Below are 16,799 nucleotides of genomic sequence, written 5' to 3'. Positions count from 1 at the left end.
GAGGACATTTCGTAAATATATATTTGAATACATCTAAAATGCATACGGAGATACATCTGCGGACTCATATTTTATTCAAAATGAAGGTGAATTCTATTTTATTCAAAATGAAGGTGAATTCTAAAATAAGTGTATTAGTGTTGTTTTGCATGAGTCCGAATATGCATCTCCGAACATATGAAAGACATTTTCAAATTTTCAATGTGTAGAATACACACATAAGGATAGAAAGAACATTCCCGTAAAATAAAATTCTCAAAACTCTTCCATTTTTTCGTTTAAAAATAATGTCAAACAATTATATATATTATCAAATTAGTTTAAAAAAAGTTAGGCATGGCCACGGACTAGTGGATTTAAGATTTAGCAGTCCGGCCCCCGCCCCCATCCCATCTCCGTAATTAAAAACCGAGTTTTCTCCGCATCCGACCCCGCCTCCAATTAAATTTGTCCTGTTTTAGTTTCGGGACGGAAGCGGCAAAGTCATGCCTAGTAACAACTATTCATCAGCATAACTTTAGAGTGTGTTTGGATGAAGATTTTAATGACGTAATGTAATATTTTGAGAAAATTTAAAATGATTTGCACAAAATTTATTGTTTGGATACAAAAATGAAGAATTGTTAAAATGATGAAAATTTATGGAGTATTTTATCTAGGTTAAATTTAATCATTTTGAAATGACACCAAAAACTAAAGAATTTGAAATTCCTTCGTACTCCATAAAATGTATTTGTTACTACTATTTCTTCAAATTTTGCAAATTGGTCCTTATATTTTCCAAAATTATAAAATTGACCCTATTTTTTTTTTTAAAATTGCAAATTAGTCCTTAATAATTTTTAAAATTTACAATTTGGTCTTTCAAATTTTTAAAAATTGCAATTTGGTCCCTACTTTTCAATTTTTTAATTTGATCCAAAAAAATTATATTTTATAAAAAATAACTCTAAAAATCTAACAATGAATTACCTTAATACTCCATCCAAACAAAATAATTTAAAATGAATGGATTTCAATTGAATCATTTGAATTGCTTTGAATTTTAAATTCTTTTAAAATTTCCATTTACCACATCCAAACACACTCTTAGAGATAATTATGATAAATATCAAACATCTCTAATGATCGAATAATTGTGTTTAAGTGACTAAAAACTCCTTACATTACATTGACAGTGTGCATATAAATAAAAAACATGAATTTTCAGCCAAAGATAGAAACTTAATCAACAATAATGGATGTCACGGTTGTATAATTTCAGAAAACATATTTTCAATAAAAGAGGTTAGATTATGATGCAACCAGCATCCACATCAAAGAAACCTTTGATTAGAATTAGTACCAAGTAATCAAGAAGATGAAGACTGTTTTCAGATTCCAAAGCACTACTCAGATTCTATATATACAACAGGATAGCTACAACAATGAGTCTTATCCATGCAGCTACTATCTAACACTTTCATATGATTCCATCTCCTTGAAGCTTCTTCAACCTTTGTTACTACTCAAAGAATCACTTTCCTCTAGCCCTTTCCAAATCAGGAAGATCTGCAAATGATAATCATTTATACATAAACTGTAAGATAAGCGCTTACGCTATAAGCATTATAGCATAACTGCTAAATGAAGTTGTTTATCCAAACAGAGACTAAGGTATCTTATAGACAGGACCGTTTAAGTTTTTTTAGATCCTGTGCAGGTTAGTCATGATTCAATCGCGACAGAAAAAATATGGACACTATTTAACTATGGTTTAACCTTGACAAATATTTTATGAGTTCCTATTTAATCGCGATTTAACCGTGACAGATTTTGAGCACTATGCGGTAGCACGCCTTACACGCTCTCAAAGAAGATGCAAGCAATTGAAAGAATAACTGTAACTAAAGAGATGCAACTGATTCACTTACATAACATTCCTTCATCATCACTGCTTTCATCATCTTCGCCAGCAAACTGCAAAAGAACAAGTTGCATTGTATAAGATTAAGTACTTGGAGTGGGAGGTTTGTTAAACTCTACAACTCAAAATTACATGCGACGAGAAATAAAGTTGACATACCCGTCCATCGTCATCGGATATCAATTCAGCTGTAATAATTCCAATAGAAACTTTAATCAGACGAGAGTAATACTCACAAGTAATTGATTTAGTTTTAATCTTCAAGGTTATTAAACCAATATAAATACTCATGTTGGATTAGAGTTCAATTTTGAAACGCCAATCAAATAGTTATTTACGGTAACGAAAGCTTACAATCTGATTCTTCATCTTCGTCACACCATTTATTCCAATCAACCTTAAGGTATGGAGCAGGTTTCTCTTCAGACTTCAGTAGTCTTTTCCACCAACCTCTTTGTCCTTTCTGAATTGAGCATAGTATGTTTCTTGAGCTCGATTTTATTTTACAGCCCTACATAGCACAATAACAAATTTAAATACATAACCATCCACCCTTTTCAAAACTGGATATGGAAAAAACCGAAACTATCGGTAAATTGGAAGCAGTGAAAGATCACTCACCTCAGGTTCAATCGATCCATAAAGTTCCAAGGTAAAGCTGTAGGATTCATGTTGAAGCTTAGAAGCAGTGAAAGTGAACAAGCCATGAGGCTCACACTTCACAGAAACATCCTTGGCATCAGTTAGAGAAACAGTCAGGTAAAGCTTGTCGGAACGCTGCGCCCACAGAACTTCAGGATGGCGACTACACACAAAACGAAAAAATCAAATTAGTAGCGAAAAATAATTTTTCAACTAGAGGGTTTTGCAATAGTATATGTAACCGTAATCACAATTATTAGAATTATAGTTTTGCATAACTCATCTCTACAAAACCGGTTAGTAAAGTGAGGAGTGCCACTCGATATAAACTATTTCCAGACTCTATCGATAACTAATATGGAATTAGAGATTTTCCCAATACACCCCTCACACCCAAACACCCAACAGTATTGAGCTTGGTGCGTGGATATAAATGGTGGGTGGCCAATGACCCCATCGACAGGTCCTAAATCCTAATACCATCGTAGAATTATAGTTTGGCCTAATTCTATAAAAAAGAGGTTAACAGCGCATTGTAGAATTATAGTTTGGCCTACACATGGTTGAAAAGGAGCTTACTTGGCAATCCAATCCAGAAGCTAAAAATGGAACCTACATACAAAACAGAATTACTAATCTTATCTTAAATTAGCCGCGCGCGTAATTTAACAAATAAAAAATGGATTACAGATAGAAAGAAAGTTAAAATCTAACAAAATCATTCCAGATCCCAATTTTCTGTCCATTACCCAAAAATAGCAATTAATGATATTTCATTACTGTATAAAATCCAAAACTCAAAATCCAAATCTATCACTTTTCACAACGCTCTCTATCTCTCAAAATCTCACGCCTCTCTCTATCTCAGCTGTTTCAACATATGGCGTCTTCATCACAAAAAATACTTGTAACCGGCGGGGCTGGTTTCATTGGCGCTCATACCGTTGTTCAGCTTCTTAGAGATGGGTTTCATGTTTCCATCATCGATAATTTCGATAATTCTGTTATGGAAGCAGTGGACCGCGTTCGTGAAGTTGTTGGTCCTGACCTTTCTCAGAATCTTGAATTCACGCTGGGAGATCTCAGGAATAAAGATGATTTGGAGAAACTCTTCTCAAAAACTAAATTCGAGGCTGTGATTCATTTTGCTGGGCTAAAAGCAGTTGGTGAAAGTGTTCAAAATCCTCAACGTTATTTCGATAATAATCTCGTCGGCACAATCAATCTCTATGATGTTATGGCTAAGCACAATTGCAAAAACATGGTTTTCTCATCGTCTGCAACGGTTTACGGCCAACCTGAAACAATACCATGTGTGGAGGATTTCAAGTTACAAGCAATGAACCCTTATGGACGGACGAAGCTTTTCCTTGAAGAAATTGCGCGAGATATTCAGAAAGCTGATCCAGAATGGAGAATCATTTTACTGAGATACTTCAATCCAGTTGGGGCACATGAAAGTGGTAAACTCGGCGAAGATCCTAAGGGCATCCCGAATAACCTCATGCCTTATATACAGCAAGTAGCCGTTGGAAGATTACCCGAGCTTAATGTTTACGGTCATGATTATCCTACAAGGGATGGCACTGCGGTACGGGACTATATCCATGTGATGGACTTAGCAGACGGTCACATTGCCGCCCTAAGAAAGCTTTTCGCAACGGAAAACATAGGTTGTGTGGCTTACAATTTGGGAACAGGTCGTGGCACATCCGTGCTTGAAATGGTTGACGCATTTAATAAAGCTTCTGGCAAGAAAATCGCATTGAACTTGTGTCCAAGACGTCCAGGAGACGCTACCGAGGTCTATGCATCTACAGATAAAGCCGAGAGAGAACTCGGTTGGAAGGCCAAATATGGTGTAGAGGAGATGTGCAGGGACCAATGGAATTGGACAAAGAACAACCCTTGGGGTTACTCAGGGAAGCCTTGAATCAGCTCGACAAATACACTACTCATATACCGATATTTTCTATACTAATAGACCTCCCATTGTTAAAGAGTACTTGAAGCCTGTTTAGGTCAAACTCTAATTCTAATGTGATTCTCAGCTATTTGAGACCAACATTCAATAACTGAATAAAAATAATTTGCTTGAATGGTATAAAATTCGAAACTATTTAGGGTTTTACAAAAATGTTTATAATTTAATCCGCGGTATCAAAGGTTTCTAATGTCTCTACAATGCACCCATAACTGAAACCCTAACAGTATTCTTTGAATGCGATTCTTCACGAATATCAATTATCGCGATTTCAACATTCAATTGTTTAAATGACTAAGAATATTGAAACTTCACAGGGTTATACAAACAAATGAGTCAACAATATATCAAAAAGTTTCATTTTTTCTTCATAATAATTACAAAGATATGATTTTGATGGTAGAAACAAATGTAGCAAAGACAATAATAACATGAAATTGAAATGGGGCAAAGCTAAAACTAAGCAAGAGTGAAAGTAATAATGGCTTATCTTCATAGAAAACATAGAAAAATTTCAGATTTCAGCAAAAGTAAAACGAAAGAGAAAAAAGACAGCAAGAAAGGGAAAAACCTCATTGTCTGCAGACTGGAGAGTGAAGAAGTGAATGCTATGTGAATGTGAGTGTTTGGATTTGTCTCACTTGTCCCTTTTCTTTGTTCCTTAATCTATTTATACTTTCCACTTTAAAAAAATTGATTTTTTTTTTATATTTTTAAAAATAAATTTTAGAAAACAATTTATAAAAAATATTATAAAATTTTTATATTTATTTTTTTAATTGAAATATTACTTTTCACATCTTATAACATAAATAAATATTTTTGAATATTAAAACATAGTTAAAATTAAAATTTTTTAAAAAATAGTATTTCAAAAGTGACTTTTACAAAAATTTATTTGAAATAAATTTAAAATTAAGTGATTTTGAAAATTTTAATATTCAGAAAAAAAATTCATTAAAAAATAAAATACCTAAAATAACATTTTAAGAATAATTATTCAAACCAAATTTGTTTTTTGAAAAGTTTCTTTGTAACTATTTTTATATAAAATAATATAATATTATAAAAATTATTTTAAAAAAACTAAACAAACAGGCCCTTATATATATATATATATATATATATATATATATATATATATATATATATATATATATATATATATATATAACAATTTTAAATCACTTTTATTAATTTGACATAAATTAAGAAATCTTGGATAAGAAAAGAAAGATTTAATGTATTTGATTCAAATTATAATTGCATATGTTTAAAATTGGAAGGAGTATAGTTCATTGTGTAGAGCAAAGAAAAGTTATTGATTGTTTCCTATGAATATGTATTATTTTATTATCTCTAATTATAAAATTAATTATTTTTTGTAATTATTTTTATAGGACTCTCTAAAAACTTTTACAGGCAGTAAGAAACTCTATTCAACAATACTTCTATTAATTAATAATTAATAATAAGAAGAAAATATAAATTACATTTTTCTTTTTTATTTTGTTATTAGTTATATTGGATTATTATGTAAAATTAACACACTTTTTAAATATCTATAAAATTTAAGCGAGTCTTATAATAAACGATGGAGAATTATTTTATTTTATATAATTAATTTGTTTATTGTATGTGTAGATGTATCCATCAATTAAATAATCACAAATGATAGGTCATAGGATCACTCTTTACCACCTCTAATTTTTTTTTTGTTTTTCTTCATCGTATATTAGAAATGAGAAAAGAGTGATTTTGGGTTAATTTTGACCTAAAATCACTCCTCTTGATCTTAATTATTTTTTTCTTCGTCTAAATATTGTAGATTATTATGTAATTATTAGTTGGTTAAGTTTCTTAGAAAGTTTAGTTATTTATGGTAAGATTCTGATTCTTTCTTAAAAACTTCCAATCACAACAATTCATCTGGTCCCTTACGCAATCCGTGCAACCCCTTGTTACCTTCATGGTGAAAACCCTGATGTCGCTCTTGTAGCACCAACACTCAACAATTCAAATTATCACACTTGGAACAAATCTATGAAATGAGCCTTATTGTCCAAAAACAAACTCAATTTTATTAATGGCTTAATCACACGAGCTTTTCTCGAGTAATTTTAATTTCAAACTCTGAGATACGTGTAACAGAATAATATTGTCGTGGATTACCAGAACCATAAATCCCTAAACCGCTCAGAGCACCATTTGCTTTAACAATGCAACAAAAATATGGAAATATTTACAAGATCGATATACCAAAGGCGATTATTTCTGTTTTCAATATTTTTCAGAGATCTTCACTCCATCAAGCGAATTAAGTTTACTTTGCATAAAAGAACTCTTTAAACCACCTTTGAATTGAAAGGAACCGTGATACTAAACACAACGAAAAACAAAATTTTTCCTTTAGGTGATCTTTACGAATGATGCATGATGAGTGCTGGAATAATTACCTCTTGTAGCAATTAGCGTCTCTGATGCAGAATCAGAGGAATGATCATGAACGTTGAATGAAGAATAACGCCTCTACTCAATCCACACGAATAGAGTGCCTTCAGTCCCAATGATAGCTGCAACGAATAAAGACTTTGAGTGTGTGTGTGTGTGTGTGTGTGTGTGAGAGAGAGAGAGAGAGAGATTACAACTAGGGTTTCACAAATCAAATTTTATTAATAGTGAAAGCTACAGCCAGAAGAGTTTTATTTATAGAGCCACTTGGATATACTGCAAGTTAAAAAACCACTTAAGTGCAGTGTACCTTATAGTGTACCGTATTTCAATTAAGTGAATTGTACCTTAAGGTGTCCTATAGTTTACTTAAGTGCATGTATCTTACGGTGTTCCTTATTTATTTTATTTTTCATCAACTTGTCCTTATTTGTATGACCTTGTAGGTTCTCGTTGTGTTGGAAATTATATTAAATCACACTTTTAATATAATAAACAGTGAGAGGTATCTACCAATACATCACTGCTACCCAAGTCACGAAAATGTCATGTGATCTGACAAAATCTTTCTGTGATAATATTTGTATGTACAATTGCCTTGTTGTCCTCATGTGCATATTGAACACAAGACATATACTGTGTCACCCTTGTCCAATTCAATATTGAATCCCTGATGATCTCAATAAATCAATCTCTCTAAATATGATATTTAATTATCAAGAAGCCTTACCAAGCTTCATCAGATAGAAGTAAATTCAAGTCTCAAATGATATGTTAAATTATGGATGTATCAAGAAAGGGATCTTAATTCTTTAAAGTTGTGAAATGGATGAAGTGTAAAAGCTCGTCAGGTAAGTGTTGAGTGGTATGTATTTATAAAGATATAAGATCAACTCTTGAATTAATAAAGCAAATAACGCGAACACTTTCGAATGAACGCAAAGCCTCTATGACTTTGTGAAAGCTACTAAAAACCCTTTTATGATTAACTAATGGATTAGGGACTTATAACACTCATAATCAATTAGAGAATGCTATAATCGATTTATGACAATGCCAGTTAAAATATTCCTTTTTTATCTTCGCTAATTTGTTAAACTTAATTGTTAATCAATTAGCGACATTAAAAAGCCCATGGATTATTTCTATATTTTAGCCACATATTTTCCTATAAATAGAGAGATTCTTTTTTATTTCACTCACACCATAAACCATATTTTGAATACTTTTTCAAACTTTCCATTCTCTTATCTCTCTTATTTCTTCTTCAATTTTGACTTAGTGCTTTAAGAGTGAAATTTGCATGTGATGTGTTTGGTTCTAGTGTTGGGGCATTTTTTAATAGGACATTGTGTTTTAAAATAACATAACTAACCTCTCCCTCTTTTGTTTGGATTCACTTGTCCAACAAGTGACATCAGAGCCTAACTAATGTTTTAAGACTAATCATCTCAAGAGGTAGTATGATGTCTGCAAACATTTACAATTTTAACAAATGACTTTTCATGAATACACACACCTTTACCGTTTGATGGTGAAAGGTTTGAATCTTGGGAAGCGGAGTTTGGAGTTTTTATAAAATTAAATGATTTTGAAATGTGAGATTCTTTACATAATGATCCATTTACTCCTACTTTTTGCTTAGATTAAAAAGTAATAAATAAACCATTTTTCATTGGACCAAAGAAGCAAGAAAAAATTAAGACTTGGTTTTAAATACAAGCATCTTTTGACAAGTGTCTTGAGCTATAAGGAATTATTTTACGTTTTTAATTATAATCTTGCCAAGGAAGTGTGGGACACTCTTGAGATAATATGTGGAGTTTCTTCTAAAACCAAACAAGAGATAATGAACGCACAAATCTAGGAAGTTAGAATGCTAAATGATTATGAAAGTAGTCCTCATATATGATACTCAATTATTGGAACTCTTGGAGGTTATGTTAGAAATTTTGTATCTAACAAATGTCTAAGAATTAAGATTTGGCATCAGAAATCTAATCCAATCTTTAATTGAAATGATAGTATTGCCTTAGTTGAGTACATGAAAAATCTAGAAAGAAGGAAATCAAAAAGAAACTTAAGGAGTTGATTCGGCTACTCAAGGAAGAAGAAGAAAGACCAAACATACACAAAATATCTTCATTTTCATTGTCATCATCGTCTTCAAGAATACTCAAAGATGAAAGTGAAATATTAACACATGTAAAAAATAATTCGAACGGATGATCTCAATAGATGAATGATCACCTAAAGGGTCATTGTCTGATAGAAATGATAAAGAAGCTTCATCCATCAGAAAACATGAAGAAGCTTCAACAAGTAGAATCTTTAAAAAAATCAACATCAGAAGAACATTTGGAGATTCATCTCGTGGACAAGATGAAAAATCAATGAGGTTGTTGGAATATATTATTTCTATTTGTATTATTTACCTTTATTCTCCATTAAGGAAAGAATTAATATCATTATTGTATTACCATTATATATACCAGCCTAGAGTTGAGGAATAAAATACAACAGCTTTTTTACCATTCCATTCAATATGGTATCAAGAGCTCTGGGTTAGGGTTTACTGTAAAACTTCCACAACAGCTTCCGATTGACATACCTGTTTAATCCCCTATGACGAATCACGGCACGAATTTGCCCGCTCTAGGTTTTGCCTACACCGGATCCAATAATGGCGGTGGCGGTGGCCGCGGTGATGGCGGCGGCCGCGATAACGGTGGTGGCCGCGGAAATGGCAATGGTGGCGAAAACAGCGACGAAACATCGGGTGTCACAAACAATGGCAGTTATTTCAATATAGGCGGCAATGACCAAGAGGGTTCCTCATACTCCCTCAAGGTCAATATTCCTAAGATGAATGGGAATAACTATAATGAATGGGCCCAGACAGTTCGCTTGGTATTGGATAGCAAAGGGAAGTTGGGTTTTTTAACTGGAGCAGTAGCTGAACCGGCAGTAGGAGACCCTCTTTACCAACAATGGAAATCTGAAAACTCCTTGATTATTGCGTGGTTGGTAAGCTCTATGGAAACTGGAATAGGTAAGCCTTATATGTTTTTGCCTTCTGCAAAGGATGTATGGGAAGCTGTTAAGGAAACATACTCTGATATTCAAAACTCTTCCCAAATTTTTGGTTTAAAATCAAAGTTATGGCATGCGAAACAAGGGGACATGAATGTTACTGCTTACTACAATGAGTTGTCGACCCTTTGGCAAGAGTTGGATCTATGTTATGATGACAATTGGAGGTGTACAGAAGATAGTGTTTTGTTTCTCAAAAGACAAGAAAATGATCGTGTCTTCATGTTTCTCGCTGGGCTCAATAAAGACCTTGATGAGGTAAGAGGTAGAGTTTTAGGAAAAATACCATTGCCAACTCTTCGTGAAACTTTTGCAGAAATAAGAAGGGAGGAGGCACGACAAGGTATTATGATGGGCAAAACACCACGAAGCTCTGAATCTGAAGGCTCAGCTTTGGCTACTAGGAACCTTGACGAGGAAAAAAGGGTAGACAAAGTTCCTTGGTGTGACCACTGTAAGCGTGAATGGCATACGCGTGAAACCTGTTGGAAGCTCAAAGGGAAACCTCCTAACTGGAAGAAGAAAGGTGGTCGTGCATTTTAGGCTAGTAATTCTGATCAAGGGCAGCAAATTTCTTCACCGCAGCTTCCACTCACTACAGAACAACTAGACAGACTGTACAAACTCCTCGAGTCTCCAACTCCTTCTTGCTCTATAAAAACAAAAGGTAATTCTGCATTTATTAGTGTCAGTCCCAGTCATACTTGGATAGTAGATTCAGGTGCCTCTGATCACATGACAGGTGAATCTATTTTTTTTTTCTTCATATAGTCCATGTGCAGGTAACCAAAAAATAAAAATTGCAGATGGCTCTTTTTCAGCCATTGCAGGTAAAGGGTCAGTTGTATTTTCTCCAATGTTAACTCTGAAAAATGTCCTTCATGTTTGTCATACCCCAAAATTTGCCCATGCTTTTCTTCCTTATACAAATTCAAATCAATACACAAAGCTCCTAAAACACATTCTCCTACAAAAGGCTCTAAAACTAGGGTTTGACTTATTCAAAGAGAAATTAGTGAATCAATGGCTCCAAGGCATCTCATATGGCTCAATATATCTCACATCATCTCCATGACAAATATCAAGTCTCATCTCAAAGGATTGGTCACTCAATTGTTCAAAAATGCAACAGTCAACTAAGCTAACCTAAAAGTCAACTGTAGTCAAAGTAAAGTCAAAGCTCCTGATTTTTTTTGTCAAGATCCTCATAGTGAAGTATCATTCACCATTTGATCAAGAATTGATCATGGATCATCAAGGAAAGAACAAAAATTAACAAGTCAAAAAGTTTCTAAATTAGGGTTTTGCATAGGAAAAGTCAACTAAACTTTGACCAGCCATAACTCTCACATGGAACATTATAAATTTCCCATTCAAAGCTTATTTTGAAGGAAATTTAATTCTCTACAAATTTGTGTCTCACATGCCAAGTCCAAAAATGCATCATTTGAGAGATATGGACCAAAACATTATAGGTCCTTTTCAAAAGTCAACAAAAAGACACTTTTTTCAAATGGACACACAAGGAGCATAGAAAATAATTTTGACATGAGACCAAAGACACTGGGTAGGCGACTCTCTAAGGTTTCTAAAAAGTCCTAGAACACCCCCATACCTAAAAAATTGAGGGAGATAGGCCTTGCTAAAGTTGGGCTATTTTGGAGGGAAAAATGTGAAGAAATTTGAATATTTTTGCAAATGGGCCTAAGATATTTTTATTCAACCTTGATCCACAAGTCAACTAAAGCCTAATAACCAATTTCCACGAATTTACTTGAATTATGTGATTTAGTATGAATTTTTATTCATATTAAAAGTGATTAAAAATCAAAACAAATCATGTAAATAACAAGAAATTTGATTTGATTCTATTTCCAATCAATTCAATCATCATTTAAACACAATATTGGATACAAATTTCGTGCACAAAAGGATTGGTGAAAAAAGATTGAAATTGAGCCATAATTAAGGAAAATTTCTTCATAATTTCAATCAAATTTTCCTCACATTGAATTCTTGATTCAAAGAGATTTCCTTCAATTTTATTTGCCCTAATCAATCTCATATATATACTAATCAAGGCCAGATGCTAGGGTTCACGAAAATCTGCAGCCAAGAGCATCAAAACCGGAGTTCAAAATTCATACAAAACTCAAATTCCAATCCTTGGCTACAAGGTGATTCAAGGCTTTTTGTTGATCTCAATTTGTTCCTGGACCTCCAAGGAACCTTTCTCGATCGTTTTCAAGCACTGCATCCCCAAGAACACGCAGGTATACTCACAGGTTTGTCAATTTCTATTTTATGTCGATTCGCATAGCACAAGCATCCATACTCAAAATTAATGACATATTCATGTTTAAAATGCTATGATTATTGTTTCTGGAAAGTTTGGTGTGATATTATGCTGTTTTGAGTGACTTGCCATGTTAGGGTTCGTGCCCTTGAGATTGGGGCTTTCTGAATAACGTAAAATCAGGCTTCAAAATAGGTACCATCGGGTTCACGTGATCGAGACGAATTCAATGGCACCATCGCGCCAAATTTCTGTAGCCATTTGTATGCATTCGTTATTTTTCAGGTTGGATGGTTAGTGTTTCATAGCGCTTTTGGCGAAGAGCGCTGTTAAAGATGATAGCCCAAGGTTGAAGATGAAGAGGTGTCACCCTCTGATTGGGTAAAAAACGCGCGCGCCCCCTTTTGAAATCCCAGGATCCTGTGCGTTAAGAAACATGGCTTATCATGTACTCCCATCATCGCAGCCATCTAATCATCTTTCTTTCCAATCCAACGAGCGTCAGAATGATGGTGCACCATGGACTCCCACGCACGTGCCACACCTGATCAGAAGTTAAGTATTTTAGAATTTTTTTTTAATTTTAATTACACAGCCTTTTTATATTTATTTTAATTATCTATTAATTTAAATCCTTTTTTATTTTTCCTAATAATAATAAACTAGTTATATATATATATTATCATAAAAACTTTTTATAATTTTGTTTATTTAATTATTTTATTTTTATAATATGCTTATTTTCTCAATTATAATTATATATTTATTTTAATTATATTTATATACTTATATTTATTTTAATTATATTTATATACTTATATTTATTTTAATTATATACTTATGTTTATTTAATTGTATATTTATTTCTTATTATTTGCACATACTTGAAAATTTATATGTATCTTATTTAATTCACAAAAAAATTCCTAAAAAATTATTTTCACACTCGATTTAATTTTCTCGTCCCGATTTGATTAATTAGGTCGTAAGACCAATAATTAATCAAATCAATTTACCATTATACTCAATTTGAATCCTAACTAGGGTTTGCCCTACACTGAATATATTTCTTTTTCTGTGCCTTTTCAGGGTTGTCTTTCCAGGTGCCTTCTGACTACGCGCCACATCAAAAGAACGAAGTTAAGTTCTAAACCCTTCTTTTATTATTATTGTTATTAGTTTTTTTATGTGATTAGGGTTTAATTTCCTCGTCAATAGAACTCCTCCTACACTTATATTTTTGTCAATTCTCTGATGATCAGATTCAATACTTAAGGCTCGAGGCGAACCTTTACCCATCAACCTTCCAATCGAAGCTAAGTATTTAATTTAATTCTTAGATTTATTTTGTTTCCTTTTATTTTTAGGGTTTGCCTTTTGACATCTATTTGAACTATGCCTACACTCAATTTTTCTGCCTTTGCCTTGCCACTTTCAGGGTTAACCTTGAGGCTTCCTCCGACTGTCAACCATGTCAGATCAAATCCAAATGCAAAGCTAAGTATTGTTTATTTATTTATTATTAATTTATTTATCCTTTATTTTATTAGGGTTAACCCTAATTATCCCTGAACTAATAATGCACTCACTATATTTTGCCTTCTTGTTTTTCCGCCTTTTCAGGGTTTGTCAAATTGCTAAAGCTACGCGTATCGGTAACCCTAAACCCTATCCTCAATTATTATTTGTGTTAAACCTTTTGCTTTTTAATTACATCCCGCTGGTTTCAATTCCCCTCTCCTCCGCTGGTTACAATTTCCCTTCCCCGTTATTACTGTTTATATTATACTGCGTGGTTAGTAATTTTGGGGAGTGACAACTTTGAATTGAATCTAGCATCACTAATTACAAGATAATATAACTGAACATAATCACGTGATTGGTGCATCCACGCACACTTTTGGGTAACCCTCTCTGTTGCCTGTTGCCTATTGCCTTGTGTTTTTGCAGAATAGCCAGTCCCTCGAATATGAGGATACCTCAGCCATGTTGCCTCGATTAAAGATCATGGTCCCTAATGATGCTGCCTTCGATAAGCATGATCTCGACCCTCGTAAGTTGCCTTCGAAAAGGCTGAGATATCCTCTGGCTGCCTACGAAAAAGGCTATTCTGATCTTTCCCCTTATACTACCTGCCTCCCTATGGCATGGGTCAGTCTTATGGCGAATGATAACGCGATGACCCTTCAACCTCCAAACGAAAGGCTTCCTGCCCTCTTATGGCAAGGATAGACCCTTTCATCCTGAAAGGCTAAAAGAAACCTATCATCTAAGTTTAAGGTAATTGCCCCTAATTGCTTTGCCTTGCTCTAAAATTTTATATTCTTTCTCATAATCCTTCAAAAGGGCTACGCTCATTTACGAGCTAAAGTCCCTATCCTTTTTCATCTACTTTTCTAAAAAAAAAAACAAAGAGCAAAGCAATTAAGAGCCCATGGAAAACCATTGATGTAAAGGGTGCCTTACACCTTCCCTTTGCATAATTACCCCCCAAACCCTATTTTATTTAAAAGGTTTTTCCTGTTTCTTTTAGCCTTTCTAACTTGTTTGGATAAAATAAAAGTCGGTGGCGACTCTTGCTTTACCGCACATTTCGATTATAAAAGTCAGTTCACCGTATTACAGAACTGGCGACTCTGTTGGGGATAAATTTCGATAAAAGAGGGGTTACCTTAAAAGTTTAGGATTCACCTTAAATGTTTTCTATTGTTTGCTTTGTTTGCTTTATTTTTGCAGGGTTGTTTTGGTTATTTTGCTGTGTGAAAGATCCTAACCCGGATCTGAGTACCTTAGGTAAATGGCATGAGATCAATGAGACTGCACAGCGTATACTGATGTGGTTGATCTGATGGCCATCGTTAGTGTGACACATTGGTTTGTCCTGGTGTTCCTTGAGATCCGACCTGAGGAAATGCTTGGCTGCCGCGTGGTGTCATTAAGCACTAATTCGCCCTTAGAACCTTAGTCGAACTTGACTTTGGCCTTTTAGAAAGTAGCGAGATGGCTGGCTTTGGTTCCGACTGAAGTTGGTTGATACTTGAAGCTACACTCATATGGACTGGACTTTCAGGACCTTTTCGGTTGGCGATTCGATTGCCGAACTGAGATAAGCGCCTTCGAGAAAGGTCAATGATATGAGATCCCTAGAACCCGATCTTTATATAGGACAGGTTTGAACCGACTAAACTTCAGGGGGAGGGTACGCACCTCTGGACTACATGCAAGCCTAACCTTAAGGCAAAATTGTGTGACTTGTTTGTGTTTGTTATCTACTTGACATCATGACATCATAAACATCATAAGCATCATAACATCATGACTAACCATTCGAGGACCAAAGAATTCATCTTTGTTCTGTTTTGTAGGTCATGGAGACTAGAAACACCATTCGAGTTAACTTTGTGAAGATACCTTCCAAACTGAAAGAGTTGGTATTAGAGATTCCTGGAGGTTCCCGATTCACTAAAAGACATGGTCTCTTGCCTTGTTTGGTTACTTCAGGTTTTGACGAAGAAATGATGAGTGTATTATTTCAATTCTTCGATCCCGAGCATCATTGCTTTACTTTCCCGAATTATCAGTTGGTACCTACTATGGAGGAGTTTGCTGACATACTTGGACTCTCCATCCGAGATCAGATTCCGTTCACTGGTTTGGAAGAAATTCCAAAATTGGAAGTTATCGCTTCCGCTTTACATCTTAAGAAGTCTGATATTGATAGTCATTGGGAAACCAGAAGTGGAGTCAAGGGATTCCTCGCTAAGTTCTTATTCGGAAAAGCTCGCATGTTTTTGAAGTCCATGAGTTATCAAGCCTTCGAAGACGTATTAGCTTTGCTCATTTATTGTTTGGTATTATTCCCTAATCCTGATCAGTTCATTGATGTGCACGCCATAAAGATATTTCTGACACGCAATCCAGTTCCTACTTTGCTTGGAGACATCCTACACTCTCTTCACACTCGTACTATGAAGAAATGAGGGACTCTCATGTGCTGCATACCTTTGCTATCTAAGTGGTTTATTTCGCACTTTCCTCGCTCAGTAATGAGGAACGACCAAAGGCTGAAATGGCATAAGAGAATAATGTCACTTTCTCATTCTGATATCCGCTGGCTTTCCTTATCCAAGGAGAGTGTTACCATCATCGACCGCTGTGGACAATATCCTAATGTGCCTTTACTTGGCATACGAGGGGGTATTACTTATAATCCTTGTTTGGCCTTACGTCAGTTTGGTTATGCTCGAAGAGATGGCCCTCATCAGATGCTTATACAAGGGGTTGTGTTTGATTATGAAAATGATACTCAAAATCACCGCCGGAAGTTTATACGAGCATGGGATATGGTGAACAGAATTGATAGCAAGAGCTTGGGGCAAAGAAACTCCATTCCTTTGGGGCCTTACCTTAGATGGGTGCGCACTCGT

The 16,799-nt window shown here is 34.3% G+C and overlaps 2 protein-coding genes across 3 annotated transcripts in view; one reads left to right on the top strand and one right to left on the bottom strand.

Moving 5' to 3' along the window:
• Window positions 1–1,250: 1,250 nt before the first annotated feature.
• Window positions 1,251–16,799, bottom strand: part of LOC131609504 (co-chaperone protein p23-2-like) — a 33,396-nt gene continuing 17,847 nt past the window's right edge. Inside the window, exons 1-6 of one of the 2 annotated variants that reach the window (XM_058881210.1) lie at window positions 5,104–5,197; window positions 2,528–2,711; window positions 2,261–2,417; window positions 2,066–2,094; window positions 1,914–1,959; window positions 1,251–1,551 (exon numbers count right to left, since the gene is read on the bottom strand). In XM_058881210.1, the coding sequence (XP_058737193.1) occupies window positions 1,517–1,551; window positions 1,914–1,959; window positions 2,066–2,094; window positions 2,261–2,417; window positions 2,528–2,711; window positions 5,104–5,108 (456 nt within the window). In that variant the 5' untranslated portion in view covers window positions 5,109–5,197 and the 3' untranslated portion in view covers window positions 1,251–1,516. Of the gene's footprint in view, window positions 1,552–1,913; window positions 1,960–2,065; window positions 2,095–2,260; window positions 2,418–2,527; window positions 2,712–5,103; window positions 5,198–16,799 lie in introns of those variants that run through there. The other variant, XM_058881209.1, reaches the window with a different exon arrangement.
• Window positions 3,246–4,936, top strand: LOC131609503 (bifunctional UDP-glucose 4-epimerase and UDP-xylose 4-epimerase 1-like). The gene has a single exon (XM_058881208.1). The coding sequence runs from the start codon at window positions 3,429–3,431 to the stop codon at window positions 4,479–4,481; it is 1,053 nt and encodes a 350-aa protein (XP_058737191.1). The 5' UTR covers window positions 3,246–3,428; the 3' UTR covers window positions 4,482–4,936.

The sequence above is a fragment of the Vicia villosa genome, linkage group LG6 (genome assembly GCF_029867415.1).
Source record: "Vicia villosa cultivar HV-30 ecotype Madison, WI linkage group LG6, Vvil1.0, whole genome shotgun sequence".
NCBI lineage: Eukaryota > Viridiplantae > Streptophyta > Magnoliopsida > Fabales > Fabaceae > Vicia > Vicia villosa.
The sequence above is the reverse complement of the archived record's forward strand: the minus strand, read 5'-3'. Positions and strand labels throughout refer to the sequence as shown.

Bases quoted from the DNA above. Each gene is read 5' to 3' on its own strand.
- LOC131609503 (XM_058881208.1), top strand. From the start codon at position 3,429: ATGGCGTCTTCATCACAAAAAATACTTGTAACCGGCGGGGCTGGTTTC.